Here is an 18965-nt window from a genome sequence, read left to right as displayed (position 1 = left end):
AATTCTATATCGACCGTTTTCTTTTCCACGAGAACATGAATCAGAAGTTTTCAATATGTCCCCCAACGTTTAACTATTCGAGCTCACATCTTCACAATTTCCGATGTTTTAAATTTAAGAACTCAGGCATTCTTTAACACAGTTGAATATTAAAGGTAAATTATAAGTGTGTGGACTAGATGCATCTATGTCAGGACGGTTTGTACGGAGGGGAGCACTTGTGAAAGTGGTTATAGACATAGATGGAAATTTCCTGAACAACTAAGTTGTTATTAGCTTCTTCATAAATACTTTATCTAGTCCATTAAGTTACATAATGGGCCTAAAGTACTGTGTACAATGAATAAGTATCGGTGTTGAGTAAACTTTATTAGTTTAAAATAAAATAAAATAATATGTCTTAGTGAGAAACCGCTGACTGGTAGGCAAGAGAAATTAAGTTGAGAATCTTGCACTGGTGAACAAAGATCTAGTAACCATTTTCCAACAATTTGCCATTATTACTTTGTCTCTATCGTTCATGAATCGCCTCTGAGGTATTCCAATCAGAGAAGAGGGAACTTCAATTATTTTTGAAATCATAAATTTCAGTGACTGAAGTTACCTCATCACTACGACACCAGAGACATATCTCAATTAGGCAGCAGATTAACTGGCGTCTCCTGAAAAAACGAATGAGTGGATTGGCTCACTGAGTGTCTCTGTCTATCAGTTAATTAGGTGAAGTTTACCGACGTTTCAGCGGTGTCTGCAGCTCCATCATCGCCCTGATGGTGGTGGCAGCAAGTACCTCTGAAACGTCGGTCAACATCTGCCGGACGATGCGGCGAAACAACCCAGAAGACAGTCATCATCGTACTCGCCTCCGTGAGGACCTCAAATGTCACAAATCCTCTGTGTTCAGTGGCAGACATTGGCAGTGTTTCATTGTACCGTATGGGAATACAATGGCTTACACAAGCCAAAGGTGCTGACTCCTTATCAGCAAAGCAGGGCTGTGGTTCTGTTCGCTGATAAGTGCCGTGTCCTTGGACCTGAATCTACAGCTTCAGGCCACTCCAATTTCGGCACGAGGCTACGAGTCAGTTTCAGTTTAAATACTCGCACAAACAGGAGGTAATAAGCGTCACGTGTCATAGTGGAAAAGGAAATGCTCCTGACCGGATGCAGGGGGCCCATCTTTGCTATGATATTGCTTCATACAATTTTTTTTAAAGTATTTTCAGGTCGCTGTCGTCACTTATATTTAGCTTTGCATCCAGTGATGAGAAGCTGGTGGTTATTTGAAACGAAGCTACTATTTTCACATTTCGGCAACGAACTGAAGTTTGGCAGAAGAACTTGCAACTACAAACCTATTCAGGTAAGTTGTTCATGACAACGATACGCGGAATTTTTAAGTCAATGCCCCTTATTTATTCAGTTCATTTATTAGAGTGCTTGGCAACAGCCAATCACTAACAATAAATATAACAATACAAAAACAAACAACAATGAACTAAATATATAAATGCAGAATAATGATAATATATCAATTCCGAGGATCCAGTCACATCAGAACCCTGATGATGGGGACAGATTTTGTTCCCGAAACGTCGGTTTACTACGGTAACCAGTTAACGCGGCTGATTGCCTGAGAATATTTTATAAATGGAATACTAATAATAATAATAATAATAATAACAACAACAATCTATCACCAAACAGTTTTGTAAACCTTGGAACAAAAATGTTGGTGGTTATCCACAGTTTTGTCAAACGCGGTGTTTGGTTTAATGCATCCAACAGTTTGTTAGTCTGTGCACACATGCATGAAAATCAGTGCTTTTCGCTAAAATAATGCACTCCTGCTGGAGACAGGGCTGTAATGGCATTATACAACCAGTTTTATTCCTTATAGAGTATTGGTTGATCCTTCGGAACCACACCAGTCACTACAGCGCTGAGTAGGCTTAATTTGAATACTTATTCATTTTCGTTGACAACGTGACGACCTTCAATAAGCCACAATCCGCGCTCCCTGTTGACGAAACATTATAAAATCACAGATCTTGTCTTGAGGAGATAAATTTAAAATGCCATAGCATAACATAAGCATTTTAGCTTCTTAGTCAGTACAGAATAATTTATCAACAAGAAAGTTCCTTGAACGTAATCACTGTTTTGAACTTGGCTTTCGTTATTATTGGTTTATAGTTGTTAAAACAAATCATTGGCGATGTAGGCTGCTAGAACTATCTAGAAATGAAAAGGAAGGCAGAAAGGAGATCGGAATGGAAAGTTGCTGTAAACCAATCTTCGGATTGAATACTTCAGAAGACCCGTAACAGTATTGGCATAACAATTACAATTGTTACGTCATAGTTTTTGTTGGAATTGTTGTATTTCATTAGTATGTATTGCGGTTAACAATCAGATTTTCTTAGTCTGAAAAGAGCTGAGCTGTGAATCGCTTGTAGAAGACGTGCGTCTTAGAATACTTTTGTGCTATTGTGCTATTTAAGAATATTGCCTTACACTCTCTGAATTTTGTTATTAATTGAATTGTTTATTGCTGGTGGACATCTATTTCCCTTCCCATGGACGAAGAGAGAGGTAAAGACTTTTTCTTATTTTATTGTTATTATTATTTATTAACATATTTACATGTGTTTGTTAATACTTATGAAAACTCGCAAGAAAATTAAGCTAGTTTCTTTCTTTCTAACACAATTTCAAATAATGTTAGACTGACTTTTGTTAATTACGGCAAAAATTAATTGCAATTGAATATTCCAGTAAACAATTAGAAATTCAAATGCATAAAACAACAAGGCATGTTTAGTAGCCGAAAATCTTGGCGAAACAGTTAGAACCCTTAAGAATCTGGTGGTAAGTCTGTGTACCACCTGCTTTCACGATTAATAACCCTTCATTGTGTATTTGTGGGTTTCGTGTGATTCTCAAGGTAAACAGCGATCATTTTTTTTAAACGTCATTAACCGATTGATCTTTGTATTGGTGATGTGTAGTGTTTTCTTTGCGGTACGGACTGAATTCTTAGATAATATTTAGACGATCTTCGGCTTCAGATGGTTAATAAAAGGGGCACATATTGAGAAAAATAATTCGAAATCTTTACATTTCTTGATACATCAACTTTGTTAAAGCTTCTTTGCCAGTTGTGAATGTGTTTTATACATGCAGTATAATTTCCTCAACAAACTCCATGTTTATTTACTGAAGAAATATTAATTGTTACGTCCTAGTTTTGGCCAACATTGTTATATTTTATTGATATTTATTGACGTAAACAATAGCCTTTCGTTACTGTGGAAACGAATGGGCTGGGAATCGCTTGTGGAAAAAGTGCGTCGTACACAAGATACTTTTGTGCAATTGAAAACCTTTGAAAATAATCCAATATACACATTTCATACGCATTATTAAGATATTTCGATATCATCGGTTGTTCTTGAGATATAATCTGTGGATACATTCTAAAAAAAAAGATACAACTATGGCCACCAGATGACAGCACCTCAATCGCCTGCAATATTATTATTATTTATTCCTGACTTTCCTCATAAGTCATTTTGTTATCACAGTTTGTTGTTGTTTCTTGGCTCTACAACCCGGTTGTAGGTTTTCGCCGCCTCCTTTTCGGAGGTTTCTTGGTCTTGAGGTGTGCATTTATGTCAGACACAGACATTGTGGATTAGTACTCAAACATCAGTTTCGTTTCTTCGGTAGTCCACATCTTCTTTGTTCTCTTTGCGTCCTGCATTTATGCTCTCGCGAGATTGAATAAAAGTTCAGCTGTGTTGAACTTCGTAGAGCAGCTCAATTTAGAGTTTAGAGTGGTCACGGGCTCTATCGCTGTAGGGTTTACACGACGAGAGCCGATCGCAGCTCTCTTCTCTCTCTTTTCTCTATTTAGACTTTAGACTAATGAAAATACCTGCTCTCGCGACTGTTTACACGCAGGTAGGTACCTGAGTATGGTCCCTAACTATATTCTACAAACTCTCGCAGTTTAAACGTAGCATAAGGCAGGAAATCCTGTTTGCGACATTCTCTAGAAGAGTGACACGGGATTTGCGGTGTCGAAATGATAATAACAGTTGTAATGTGCGCTGACTAGGACTGAACAATCGCAGGCTATACACTAACTAACTAACTAGATGGCTTACGGAACCCGAGAGTTCATCACCGAATTAACCAAAGCCCTCCACCGGACCCTGTCTCCTTCAACTCCTATCTCTCATAGATCCCGCCTGAGATTATCCTCCCATCTACGTCTAGGTCTCCCCAGCGGTCTCTTCCCCTCAGGCTTCCCAACCAGTACCCGGTGCACACCTCTTGCCCCATCCATGCGCGCTACATGTCCCGCCCATCTCATTCTTCTCGACTTAATCACCCTGACAATATTGGGGGAGGAGTACAGATTTTTAAGCTCATCATTATGCAGTTTTCTCCACTCCCCATCGTCTTCTCTCTTAGGCCCAAATATCCTCCTCAAACACCTGCAATCTGTGTTCCTCCCTCTGAGTGAGAGACCATGTTTCTCACCCATACAAAACAACAGGCAAAATTATTGTTTTGTAAACTTTAATTTTCAGGCTCTTAGAAATAAGACGGGAAGACAAAATATTTGGGACCAGGCTATACACACAGTAAGTATAAAGTCTAACGTTTGTAACTATTTTACGTCTTTGATTTCACTAAGGACGAAAATAACATAATAGGGTCATACAACGTTGAACAGTATAAAGTTTAATTACTGTCGTATTTTGCCACTTTAATTTTTTAAAACCCTGCGAAAACTATATCGACCGCACGCTTTAACATTCAAAATTCTGCATTTTCCCCATTAAATCTATTACAAGATTTCATCCAACTCTGGAACCAGCTACCTTCGGATGTTTTAGGGACTCTCTCCTGTAAACCAAGTGCTTTTAGGAAGAAGGTTAGAAAAGTGAAAAATGAGGTGAAGTGAAGGGGGGTAAATCGGGGTGAGGATGGGAAGGCTTCATAAGTATACTGAAGTGATGTGAAGAGAAGGTCCTGATGAAATGTGAGTGCATCAGTTCATGACGTATGTAATTCATTACTGTTACTGCCCTATGTCTAGTTGGTATTAATTTTTAAATTATCTACTTTAGGTTATCTGTTGTGCTGCCTTATGCTTTTGTAATCATGAGTTGTTTTATTTTGTTGTGTCTTATTGTTTTGTTGTGTCTTATTGTAGGACCACTGCCACCGGGTATAAACCCATTTGCAGTTAATAATAAATAATAATAATAATAATAATAAATACGATTCGCACAGTCAACAGCTCGTATTTCCCTAAGCAGGATTAACCAGTATACCTTTCTAATTGAAACGTGTTGTTTTCATAAGGAAGGAATGATTTAAATTGATTATATTTTTATGGACATTATGTCATCGAAGACTAACCTGTACTTGTAACGTTTAGTTTCCTACAATGTGTAATATCAACATGGCGGATGGGCGAAATAGTGAACACTAGAGTCACTTTTGATATTGGGGTCAAACAACGATCCAGGGTCATATATCTTCCAGTGATACACAACTTTCGGACATCGATTCTTTGTATGATCCAAAAGAACATCACGCACAGCACAAAACAATAAAAGGAAACTGACTCTACCAGGACTCGATCCCATGACGAGCCCAGTACACTACCATATAAAAAACTGCCATTGTGCACCAGTCCTGTGGATCTGAGGAAACTTTATTAAATATTAACAACACATGATTTGTAAACTTAAAATTTCTAATAGTTTATATGACACAAAAGACGTTTTTTAGTTGAAAAGTTTTCTTTAAAATTACCAGTTTAAAAGACATTTCGACACTTATCGTAAATTATCAGTTTGTAACATGAATAAGGAAAAAGTTGTCAGTGGAACCACGGTTCCGGAGAATTAGACGTAAATACGTCTATACGGAAAGGAAGTTTATATATTGGCTTTATTCTAAATATTTCCTTTATACATGCTTTACATTTGAGATAAGTTTGATTAAGACTTTGCTTATTTAACTTGAATTAGTTACGCTTAAGATGGGTCTGTGGTAGCTGAATGTAATGTAAAGTAATGTAATGTAATGTAACGTTTCCTAGGTAACAACAATGCCGAGTAAACAGATGACGTTTCCTAGGTAACATAACAATGCCGAGTAAACACGACGTTCCCTAGGAACACTTGTTACACTTTTTCGTTACACTTTTTTGCCGAATGACCCTTCAATACAGACGTATTTACGTCAAAAATCAAGGCGTTTTATTTGAAACTACGCTCTAATCTAATAAACAAGTGAACAAGCAGAGAAGAAAGGAAACTACGTTTCAAACCATGTGAATGTGTTTTAATAATCATGATGAACAGAACGTGCATTGGATTGTATGGCTCTAGTTTCTTTTGTGAATAATGAGGTAAAATTTTATAAAATGCAAAAGTAGAAAGAACGCACGTGGAAACTGTTAATTCCGTAATTGATTACATCACTCGTTTTGTTTAGGTGAGTTCTGGCTTCAAAAGGTTAAGTTAAGAAGAGTCACGTAAGTAATTACAGTCCACGACTGTAATCTTGAGACTTGCAAGGAATGCAGGAAGTCCGAAGCGTTAAAGGCAGACGCTGTCTTTCCCCCCTTCACCCCACTTCCACACCCCGCAAGTCTCAAGATTAAGGTCGCGGACTATAACTGTAATGTTAGTTATAAGACTTAAGAAGTTTAAGTGAATATAAATTGTCAAATGTATGTTGAATGTTTTGCATTGGACAGCCTGTGCCAGGGTGAAGGGTTGTAAGTACTAACAATTCAGGAAATGAAAAATAAATTTCGGAATATTGTCACATCAGGTTTGTTGATTTTATTACACAAGTTACATACAAAATTAGGTCCGAAATGACAGTCTTGCTGCATTTAAAGTATTAAGAATTATAGGTTATATCAAATAGTAATGATAGCTCTACTTCTCTTGTAAGTTTATTAGACATAAATCCTTTTACCGTATTACCGGAAATTAATCCCTAACGGGGCTTTAGATTTAAAGGTAGCACGTGGATGAACCAGTGCAAAATGTCTTTGCATTTTTACCCGAAATTATATTACAGGGTCATGACTCCCACGCGGTTGTGGAAATGAGCCATGATTATAGCTTTTTTGTGTGGGGGGGCTGCTGGCCTAAACTGTAAACTGCTCAAATATTAATAAACGGTCTCTGCCAAGTCACAAGATCCCTCAGTCGATTCTCTGAAAGTTCGGCGTCTTCACCTTAAAAGTGCGGGCATCACGACGCTAGAAGCCAACGTGTTCAGTTCAGAGGCAAAACTGTGGTTCCTTGACATAAACAACAATTTTCTCGAGACTTTGGATCACCGGTTATTCAAGAATATGACCAAACTCTTGCATCTCAATTTGACAAACAACAAGTTGAACTATTTACAAGATGCACGACTGTTTGAATCACAGAGCAGGCTTTAGACTCTTCTGCTGGGGTACAACAGACTAGTAAGTTTAGACTTAGTTGTGGTAACTCCATTGAAATCTATACGTGTGATCAAATTGTCGGATAATCCGCTTCGCCAGACAATGCTCTGGTGCATGGAAATAAATCTGGATGCAAATGCCACGTGGGAAAATCCAAATGCATTCACTGACTCCCCATGGTCAGTTTTGACATCACATGGGGAATGTGACAAAGCGAATACGACTGAGATTACGGCTGCAAGTTGAACGGAAGAGAAGGAATTTTTGAAATAACAACGACTAAAGAGAAAGGCGAACTGTTAACAACAGAAGTAAATGATGCATCGCCAATTACGGGCGGAATGTCCATGACAGCGTTAATTGTGTCTCCCTACGCGGCTATTGTTTTTGCAGTCTGTTTGATTGCATTAATATATTATTGGAGGAAAGTGAAAATTACTGATCGCGGTGAAAGTATGTACTCGGTGGAATTCGAAGAGGGATTAAGAGAGTACAGTGAGAATGATGATCCATCTGGTCAAAGCTCATTTCCCCCTTCCTTGCAACCAGATTGCCTGTTACAGAATGAATCTATGTGGAAATGATGCATTTCGATTCTTCGGAAACAGATATGGAGGAGACAAGACTGTGAATTACATGCTGAAGTGGCTGTGAAGTCGAGTTTCGGAATCAGCAATAATTTATTCTTTCCATGTGTATACGATACTTTATGGTAAATGTATCCAGGATTTTAAAGCATTAATCATGTGTCATGTGTAAGAGGTCAGAAGTATTAAACATAACTATGATAAAATGTTCTCATACCCGTATTTTCAAATAGCCTTCACCGTATCTTTTTATATTAATGCCTTGTACTGTATTTTTCTAGGAGCCGGGATAACTCAGTCAGTATAGTGACTAAGCTACGGGCTGGACGACCGGGGTTCGATCCCCGACGGGGGCAGAGGATTTTTTTTTCCTCTAGCCTCTGCGTCCAGACCGGCTCTGGGGCCCACCCAGCCTCCTCTACAATGGGTACCGGAGTCCTTTCCCGGGGGTAAAGCCGGCCGGGGCGTGATGCTGACCACTCACCCCCATCTAGTGCCGAGGTCAAGGAAGAGAGGAGCTATACCTCCTCTCACCCCAAGCGCCTACATGGCGTATAGCGGGACAGCTTTGCTTTACTTTACTGTATTTTTCTAGGAGCCGAACATTTCTTTTCAATAACACACATTACAATTCCGAGTACTTACTATCTGCTTCATATACACAGGGTATTATGAATAAATGCTGACAGCTGCACCCGTACACTTCCTCACTATCACCTTTAATTTTTTTGCTCAGGAATGGGGCCATTATTATTTAGGTAACTATAATCCGGAGAGAGGTAATGTTTAAGTGGGTCCTGGTTAGCTGTTAGTGGAGTCACGAGGTCGTCTCGGGGATAAGGGAATGAATTAAATCGCTCCGCAGTTTTGAAATAAATCAGTAATTATTATTGGAGCTACTGTTCACACGAAATAAAACAAAAAAAAAACTAGGAAATCTTGAATCACTTTTCTTCTGTCCGTTTCCTGGATAAGTTGAATAATAATTTGAAATCCGTGCAGCAGCACTGAAAGGCCTCTGTAACCAAGACAAAGCTCAAGTGTTTTTAAGCGTCAGAATTACATTATATTTACCACAAAAAAGATGGCTGTCTTCTGGGCTAATGGGCCATGTACTCTGGTATAATCTTACGGACGTTTAAGAGATGCTTACCGCCCTGATAATGGAGGCATCATGCTAATCTCTAATTTTATAATTATGTTGATAAAACTGTCCTAATGTTTATTTACGACGTGTGAGATTTGTATTTTGGAAATAAAAAACGGTTAGAAACGTGATCAAGAATTTTCGGACAATTTCGGTTAGGCTATAACTCCGACTTACCGTTCATATTATTTTACATTACTTAATTTAGTGAGCTGATATAGTGTTGTCAAATGACTAACAATTATGAACTTACATAAAAATGTTTCTCTCTTTCAGGACCATGTATTGTACATGGTGGTGGAAATGTTTAATGCTTTTCCAAGCATTGGAGATCGCATCTGCCTGCGTACCTACGTTCACAAGAAGTTGCAAATACGATATTAAGAGGAAATCACTTGATTGTACCAACGTTAATCTGGGCTCCTTGAAGATCAGTAAAATGTTAGATACGCCCACGAATATTCAGTTTCTTCTGCTTGTGAACACAGGGCTTAAGAATCTTGAAGGCGACTCGTTCTCCGCCGTACCAAACTTGCTAATCCTCAACATGAGTAGCAACGCACTCGAGATTTTAGATCCCAACCTGTTCAGAGGGCTGACAAAATTAAGAAGGCTGGATCTTTCAAACAACAAACTGAAATCTTTGTTTGATTACCGGATTTTCGTATCACAAGGAAATCTTTGGACACTTCGGCTACAAAAGAACCACGTCAGAACTGTTTATTCTGACGTGTTAGCACCACTTAAGTCCCTACGTGTCTTGGATTTGACAGAAAATCCATTTATTTGCAATTGTCACCTACGTCTCACAATGATGTGGTGCCAAGATAGAAAGCTGAGAACAAATGCCAAATGTCTATATCCCCTTAAACAAAAAGGATCCCCATGGTACGTGCTTAATTATCTCGCAAATTGTGCAGAAAAAGACACAAATGAAGTAAATGAAGATGATTATATACCAGTAACAGAAATATTCGATCCAGAATCGGTAACAAAACTAGGTAGTGAGGAAGCTATCATAGAATTAATTAATGAAGAACCCATAAAAGAATTGATTAGTGAAGAACCGAATATAGATTTAATTAATGGAGAACCGACAATAGAATTAAATAATGAAAAACCGACAACAGAAATAAGTACTAAAGAATCGACAACAGAAATAAGTACTGAAAAACCGACAACAACCGAATGGTTTAGTGGGCTATCAGTATCGATGATGCTTGTTTACGTGTTCGTAGGAATTTTAGCGATGTGTCTTATCGTCTTTGCTTCATTGTACTGCTGGAGGAAATTCAAAGACACGGGCAATTTTCTTCATTGTGAGTGTTTATTATGAAAACAGTAATCAGTATAATGAAAAATATTACTCGCCCGTCATCCGATGAAACTATCAACAAAGAACAGTTACAGATAAGTAAATTATTCAGAAAAGTACTACTATGCACCATGTGGTCCGGCGCCGACTACCGCTCTGAGGACAGCTAAAGAGAATTCATTGCCTGGGAAACGCCCGCGTAATTCGGAAGTGTCAGTGGATACTCAAATATCCCACAGAAACAGTCTGTACATCCAAGCGAACGATTAGTTCAGCTGGCATCCACAACAAATTGGTAACATAATTTTTCAGAAACTAATCTTTGCAATTACACAACTGGGGTTAGGTTTAATATCGCATTTCAATATATCTGAATGAAATTATTATTTACAAGTTTCCTTTGGTATGCTAAACTTTTATTAGAATAATCAAAATAAATACGACAAGTTGGAAGAACCAAAAAACCGCCAGGTTAGAGAGAGAAAAAAATGCTTATAAAATTTTATTGGAGAACATAAAAAAGATAAGATTACTTGAGAGACTATATGGGAGAATAATATTAAAATGGATTTTAAATAAGGTGTCAGGACAAGGTCTGAATATATCCTGCTCTGAGTAGGGTCCACTGGCGGGCTCTTGTGTACACGGTAATGAAGCCTCGAGTTCATTCTTAGTCGAGTAACTATCAGCTTCTAAGAAAAATTATTGTCGATGGAGTTTCTCATTTTTCGAATTATAGTTTTCTGAACAAACATAGTTAAACGACTTGTTGACTTCGGTGTATGTACGTATCGCATGTATACAGCATGGAAATGGATTCAAATCTCAGTTAAAGAACTGAATTATCAGTGATTTGGACTTAGTGTTAGATGTGAATGTTTCAACTCAATCTCCGACAACTGTGAATCCAGAGACCGACACAAAATCAAGAAACGGAAAAGAAGTCTAATGGCGGTTAATGTTTACTGTGCGGTAGGAAATCCTTTGACGTCAACATATTTTAAAATGGCTGCTGGGATGTGGAATCTGTGAGACGACAAACCATAGAAATTGCGGTTACTGACAAGGCGTATCACTCTGAAGGCTGCAGATACACTATGAAGTAAAAATTTGTAAGTAAGATATTACTCAATTCTCATAACGTACAAGTTATCCATATTAAAATTTGAATAGACACTGTATTGTCAGTATTTTAAAATTTGTTGTTTGAATCACACGGAAATACGTTAAGCTGTCCACACTGGTGCGCAGTAATTTTGAAATTATTTGTATACATGCCGCAATTACTAATTCGTCGTAAATGGTGAAGAAACATTAACTGACTGAGTCTGTATTTAATATTTTTTTAATATTTTAATATTTTCCGTCAAATCACAATTTTAATAAGATAATAAAATATAAAATATTTAAAATATCATTTCACGTTCCGCATCGAATGATATTTTAAATATTTTATATTTTATTATCTTATTAAAATTGTGATTTGACGGAAAATATTAAAATATTAACCTAATTCACAATATGACGCAAATATACTACCTTATGACTGAGTCTGGTTCAACACCGCTGAAACAAAATCCTGTAATCCAGATCAATCCATCTCTCATCTCTAAATTACGTCAGTACTGTCTCCACCTTCCGATAGATTTCCTCACAAAAACTTTGTTTCTATTATTGCCTTACGTGTTCGATACATATTATCTATCTAGCCTGAACATGTCACCTGACTTACGAGCAATATTCACTACTACGTCACTCTAAGGTTCAAATATTGTCTGTTTACTGTGTTGACTGCACTTATAATTTTGTGTTTGCTTCATTTCAGATTTAGTCTTCGATTATGGATCTCAGAGTACGCGGTTTCGTCTTTTCTCGAATACCCAAATGGAAAAGGCAAGTATTTTTCAGGGTTTGATAATAAGCGGTACAGTATAATATCCTCTTATGAGGGGAAAGATTTTCTGCAGTTCATGACAAACTATCGTAGATATAAAGTTTATTTATTATTAAAGCAGGCGGAACATAGTTTACACTGTGTTTTGAACTGTAAAAAAATCACAGAAATTTCACTTTAGTAGAGTCCGATGAGCCGGATTAGACAAAAAAAAAAAACAATTTTTTCCTTCCCAGCAAGTCTCCTGACCACATTCAAATTTCAATTAATGAAACTATGAACCGTCGAAGCAGGCTCAGTTTAACCCTTTGAAGCCGAAGATCGTCTGAATATTATTTATGAATTCAGTCCGTACCGCGAAGAAAACACTACACCTCACCATTACGAAAATCAGCTGGTTAACCCTTTGAAGCCGAAGCTCGTCTTCATAATATTTACGAATCCAGACCGTACCGCGAAGAAAACACTTCACTTAACCATTAGAAGTCAAATCAGGCGGTACCACATAAGATTTAACATCCCGGTCAAAGCCTTAACCATTCTGTTACAGGGCCATGGAGTTAACTTGGTTATGGATCGTCCTTGTGCGCTCAGCATCAGACAATTCCTTCTACTCCTGCAAACGGTACCTGAGATTCAGTTTAGACTGCAGCAGCGTCTGTCTGGGAAGTCTCAAGGCACGCCCGTATACACAAGAATACACGACATTCAGCGACATAAGTCTAAGAAACACAAGCCTCGCGTATCTGGAAGGAAACGTTTTCGACCAGATGACCAACCTCAAGTCTCTGTATTTGAGTAACAACTTTTTGGAGAGTCTGGATTACCGCCTCTTTTCCAAACTGAAGAATCTAATGCATCTGGATTTGAGAAACAACAGGCTTAGCAATCTTGAAGATCGATTGTTTAAGAACCAGAAGAGACTAGTGCATCTGTTACTGGCTAATAATCGACTCACCGTACTCGACACGAAGGTATTATCGCCATTAAGTAGATCTCTCAAGATCCTGGATTTGTCTAACAATCGGTTTGTTTGCGACTGCCAGCTGTATCCGACGTTTCTGTGGTGCCAACACAGACTTCTAGAAACCAATGCCTCTTGTCACTTGCCAGTAATTTATACAGAATCGCCGTGGACAGTGCTAGAATTTCAAAACTGCACAGCATCCTACATGCCTAAGAGGACCGGCCAGTCTGCGTCCCTTGCCAAACTCAGCGACAAGACTTTCTTGTTCAGCGGTGCGTGTGTTTCAGTTCTGCTGGTGTGCGTCTGTGTGCTAGTGTCAGTATTTTGCTGTAGGAAATTTCACAGAACACCAAATCGTGACAATGAAATCTACAGCAATCTTAGACAAACTGAAGATGGTTAGTATGTTGTACACTCGAGCAGAATTGCTTTCTGCTGTAGACTACGCCATGGACAAGAATACAGCAAGAATGTACCTCCAGTTGAACAAAACAAAAAAATACAAGATTTTTGTCTTCTGGGTTGTTGCGCTGTGAAGTCTGGTCGATGTTTACCAACGTTTCAGATGAATCGTCCTGATGACGGAGGCAGTATGACCTCTGAAACGTTGGTTAACATCGACCAGACTACACGGCGCAACAACCCAGAAGACAGAAATCTTCATACTCACAGCTGTGAAAAACTCAAATCTTACAAATATTTACAGCATGATGAAAAGAACTTGTAAAATAAAAGAAATACTAGAATAACAGAAAAATTTAGATTATTTAATGTCCCGTTTACGCTATGTTTACATAACACTATTCAGTTTTAACTATTTCTGTAAATCCGCGAAGAACGCACTACAAAATCAAGACCATTCTGAAATTAGCAACCGCTTATATGTATACACACTCCTACACCAATGAAAAAAAGGTAAATGCGTCTCATACAGAGATAAAGATAAAGATTAAATCAGAGTCGATTTCCCAGGAATCGATTTATTTTCAACTGTCAACTTGGCTCTACAGTGACGCAGAATGAGGACCGGAATTTAAAGGTAGGTGCCAGCTCACAACACGGGATTTTGTGGCACCGAGAACAATTTTTAGTTCGTGTGTACTCTGCTCAGGAACGCCGAAATTTGGCAGTTTACCTTCTGAGCTGCAACCAGCCAGCGCAGAGTTAATCTTCAGGTCAGTTGAATTCGTAATGGTAGTTAACTTTATGAACACAGTGGTAACTATATATACCACGTAAATAATAACTGTTTACTCTGAGGCTCACTGGGCAAAAATGCTGAATTATTGACTATTAAAGTAGATGGAACATGTTAGAAAAGGACTTTGCCCTCCGCGACTGAGGAAAATCACGATTAACCTCAGTTAGGATAGCCAGTCCCCGTACCGAGATTTAAACTCAGGATATCTGATCTACGATGCAGGCAAGTTAGCCAGTCGATCACAACGTTCGGTACTGATGTCTGCCGTCTTTTCTATGATTATTGCCCGTCATTCTGTTTGTTTGGACTTTCCTGAGTTAACGCGTAAATGTTGAAACATTATTTAGCTTTATGTTCGTATCTGCGTCTCTCTGAAAGCCCCTGTTTTCTGAAGCACTCACTTGTTCAAGTAACAATTACAATTTTAACCAATCTCCTTTCAGAAAACGTCTGGACATTGCACTTGGGTACATAAATCAATAGTTGCCATTGTAAAAACATTTTGACAAGCGTCGATATTGTTGTGTTCTGTTTTCCCTCCGATGCAGAAATCGCCTAACTGTCAGATCATAAACACATGATGAAGTCGCTGATTCACCGGAGTGAACAAGAAAATTTATCTTTCAGGAAAACCTTTTTGCGGAGAAAACCGGCCAGAATACGGCCATTCTCCTTGCATATATATTACAATTAAACCACGGGTGCTGTATCAGAAAGTGAAAATCTTTCAAAAGCGATTTCGATATCTGACAAAAAACGAACGGTATTACCAGTGATTCGAAGGTCATTTTTGAAAAGTTTTTGTATCTGGAAGGAGGCGCATCACGACTTGCGAGTATCTTGCTCGAAGATTTTCGAACCCGCGTTGCGAAAAAAAAAAATACAATCATTAACACTGTACTATCGTGAAGTAGCTACACAGATTGTAAATTTATGCAATGAAGGAGCATCAAACTATGATCCAATGTCACCTTCTGTCTTATCGGCCGAGGAATAAATGGGAGTGTTTGACTGCACAGGAAGCGAGAGGCAGTCATGTTCGATCTGTTTCCGTGATTCCATGTGAAATTTTTAAGGCAAATATGGGAAGTGCAAAATACGATAAGATAAAGACGGATTAAAAAAAATGACCACTTGTGTTTCACCTTTGAACAGTGAAAGGACGGTTTGCTTTCGTCTGGCTCTGCGGCTACTTAAGGTGGTTTGTGTAAGTTACGTATAATTTTCAGTGAATTTTATGAATTCTGGTTATAGCAAATTCAAAAGAAAAATAATATTTTAATAAGCACGTTGATCTGAATTTGAACAATTTATTTCATGGATACGGATCAGGGTAGCATGTTCGAAAAATTATAACCTTTTCTTTTGAGTATTTGACGGAAAATAGTTTAGAATATTAGCTACAGACGTAGGTAAATAATTTCCATACTGTACATAATAAAGGATGATTTTTTAATACTAATAGATAATATACCAATACACAAGTAACAACTAACGCTGAAAATATGGGTATGTGCGGTTTTAATCAAATTTACAGAAATTTGTTTTTAAGATTTATATAATTTACAGTTTTCAAACGATGTTGCTGTATCGACGCACAGCTTATATGCATTTTTATATATTTTGTTACGGGAATACTGTAAGACAATCGAACATAGTTATCAGATCGTAACTTTAGAGGTGTTCCGTTTAAAACGCGACCCTAACTACGACCGTTTCTAGGCTTTAGTGAAATGAATTTAAGAAGACAAACGAGTTAGTTAGTTATTTCGTAGTGCCTGTATGTTTACGAAGAACTTAATATGTCCACCATCTTCTCGAAGGCATGCATCCACCCGAAATTTTGTTACCAGTCAGTGTGATGTTGTCTTATTCGGTACTTCGTAAACGCTTCGCGGGCAATGGCGAACGATTTAAGTCAGAATTCGGTGTCGGAGTAGAACGCAACACCGCGAATTTGCGTACTCCGCACTCACTGACCTCGAACTGTGCTTGTATTGCAGCGTCATGAAGACAAAGTGGTTACTCTGTCTGTGTGCAATGAGCATGTGCACTGCCATCGACCATCCGAATCCATGTGAGTCAGAATTCGGTGTCGGAGTACAACTCAACAACGTGAATTTGGGTACCCTGCACCCAAACCAGTATCCAGTCAACTTATCGGCACTCGTCTGCCTTGATCTTAAAAACAGCGGGCTCATCGCTTTGGGTGTCGGCGTATTCCATCAGGTGACCCGCCTGAGGACTCTCATCATCAGAAAGAACTCGCTGGAAACACTTCATTACAGTTTGTTCTCAAATTTACACGGGTTAGAAATCCTGGATTTGAGTTATAACAGATTAGTCTTTCTTACCGATCCACGTCTCTTCATGTACCAGATTCGTCTCAAAGAACTCGAACTGTCTCACAATAAGCTCACTGTAATCGATGCTCAAGTATTGGGGTCACTTCTTGACCTCAAAATGCTTAATTTAATCTATAATCCGTTCATCTGTGACTGCGATCTCAGATTCACAATGATGTGGTGTAACTTACGGCAAATTTACACTGGGGCAACGTGCAATGAACCTTTTCTTTATTCAGGTTTGCCATGGACGGTGCTCGGACCTACCGAAAGATGCAAAGATTTGCCGCTACTGAAAAATCTGAGCAAAAGCAACGCGGAATTGACATCGGAAAAGAAAGAAACTGAACTTGAAATGATTTTATTGGTTGTTGGAATATCCATAGCATTGCTTTTCTTATGGTGCAGTCTGATCGGTTTTTGTTTGTGGAAGAAATTATCAAAATGGCGTCTAAAAGGAGAAAAAAGATTTACATATGACGACGTTATGCGAAATGAGGACTATTATTATGAATATGGTAAGCATTCTGCAGAAAGTAGGAAGAAACCAGTCTTTGTTAAAAGTTCTTCCTAATTTTTCTCTGTCAACTATAACCTCCCATAAAAACATTTGAATTTATTTTAATTCGTAAATACAACCGAAGATACTTGTCTGTCTTATTCAGAAAGAAATACAGGCAAATGATTCATTACTAGTTTATGACAAGCAATCTTCCGAGACAACTAATATCGTAATTATCTTTAAAGAGGGACGTTCAGAATAATTTGATTTGTAATTGTGAAATCGCCTAATAAAGAATTTAATTTACAAAGCGATGAGAAGAGGGTACTGTTATTTCACTACCTACTCCCTCCATACGTCATGACGCGGTGATTTCACACAAGGACAGTTTTACCTAAGTGTTAAAATGCAGTGGATATAGTAATTATTTCTTGTCTGGTTCTTTTGGATTTTTAAGTAACGTTCAAAACAGAGTTACGCTCGATGAGACTGGCTACTTGCTGATTGTTACGCGATTTTCCACCATTGACTTGATTTTAGGTTAATTCATCACATGTTCAAATACATTAATAAAGACAGAAACCCACGCTGTGACGTCTATCGGAAAAGGGATACCACACCCTCAGATGTTTTCCTTTGAAATGTTGAATCTAACTTTGTATTTGATCACAGATGGCGATAAATGTAGTGATATGTGTGTCCTCTCTCGGCGTAGTTGTGAACTACTAGGACACTGCGGTTCTATTCAATGTGACGCCTCCCTTCCCCAATTAAAACAGAAATTACTAAAATGTTTCTGGTATGCGACAATGTGAATCGAAGTCACGGGGGAAACAATTGAAAACAAATTCGCGAAAATTTGTTGTGCCATATAAAATTGTTTTAAAGTATTATACCACTGATGTCTATGTTTGGTGGGTCCCTGTCACCAAGGCATGGGGCGTCCTCAAGTTGCGAATCGAGGAACAGCCCCCAGTTGTGGAGGTTAGCTGAGAATACACATATTGAATAGGCAGTCGCGGACAGCTGACGAGGGGTGGTCCTCAGGATTGGGGGTTGGGCGTGAGGCTAACAAATTTTTAACGTTAAAAACAGCATTATTACGTAAAAATTACCAGGACGAACTCATTGATGACATTGTTGAGTTCGGTGATGAACCTTCGGGTTCTGTAAGCCATCTAGTTTGTTAGTTATATTAATGATGTACAAACTGTGGCCACCAAGTCATACACAGCCCATTGTACGTACAATAGTCCTGGGTACAAATAAAAGAAAATCCGAAAAGACCGATTAATTTGTAACCTCAATGCTATATACAGGGTAAAACAAACTCCTGTTCACAAGAATCAGCCACCTATCTACGCCAGCTGAATACAGCCCACCCCCATCCCACCTTTATTTTCATAACATTTATCTGCGTTTACATCTAGCAAGTGGCCTCTTTCCATCAGAATTTCAGACTAAATTTTGCATAAATGTCTCATCGCTCTACTGCATGCTATATATGTC

General features: G+C 38.3%; 2 protein-coding genes across 4 annotated transcripts; both read left to right on the top strand.

Annotated features, from left to right (window-relative positions):
* Positions 1-5969: 5969 nt before the first annotated feature.
* LOC110840153 (uncharacterized) lies at positions 5970-17770 on the top strand. Its single transcript, XM_087359616.1, has 6 exons — positions 5970-6439; positions 7238-7485; positions 8367-8382; positions 12379-12440; positions 12992-14583; positions 16613-17770. Exons 1-5 carry the CDS (start codon positions 6410-6412, stop codon positions 13809-13811), a joined length of 1176 nt encoding a protein of 391 aa, XP_087215742.1. The 5' UTR covers positions 5970-6409; the 3' UTR covers positions 13812-14583; positions 16613-17770.
* LOC147874986 (uncharacterized) lies at positions 8823-12386 on the top strand. 3 transcript variants are annotated; one of them, XM_087342548.1, is made up of 4 exons: positions 8823-8843; positions 9509-10842; positions 11524-11659; positions 12373-12386. In XM_087342548.1, exons 1-2 carry the CDS (start codon positions 8824-8826, stop codon positions 10566-10568), a joined length of 1080 nt encoding a protein of 359 aa, XP_087198674.1. In that variant the 5' UTR covers position 8823; the 3' UTR covers positions 10569-10842; positions 11524-11659; positions 12373-12386. The 3 variants fall into 3 exon arrangements, with proteins under 3 accessions (XP_087198674.1, XP_087198675.1, XP_087198673.1); XM_087342549.1 differs by having other exon boundaries at positions 11459-11659; XM_087342547.1 differs by having other exon boundaries at positions 9509-11659.
* Positions 17771-18965: the final 1195 nt, after the last annotated feature.

Source organism: Zootermopsis nevadensis, unplaced genomic scaffold, assembly GCF_977971745.1.
Source record: "Zootermopsis nevadensis isolate Lab colony 2312 unplaced genomic scaffold, Znev_1.0 Znev_ptg000003l, whole genome shotgun sequence".
Classification (NCBI taxonomy): Eukaryota; Metazoa; Arthropoda; class Insecta; order Blattodea; family Termopsidae; genus Zootermopsis; species Zootermopsis nevadensis.
This window is presented reverse-complemented; position numbering and strand designations above follow the sequence as displayed.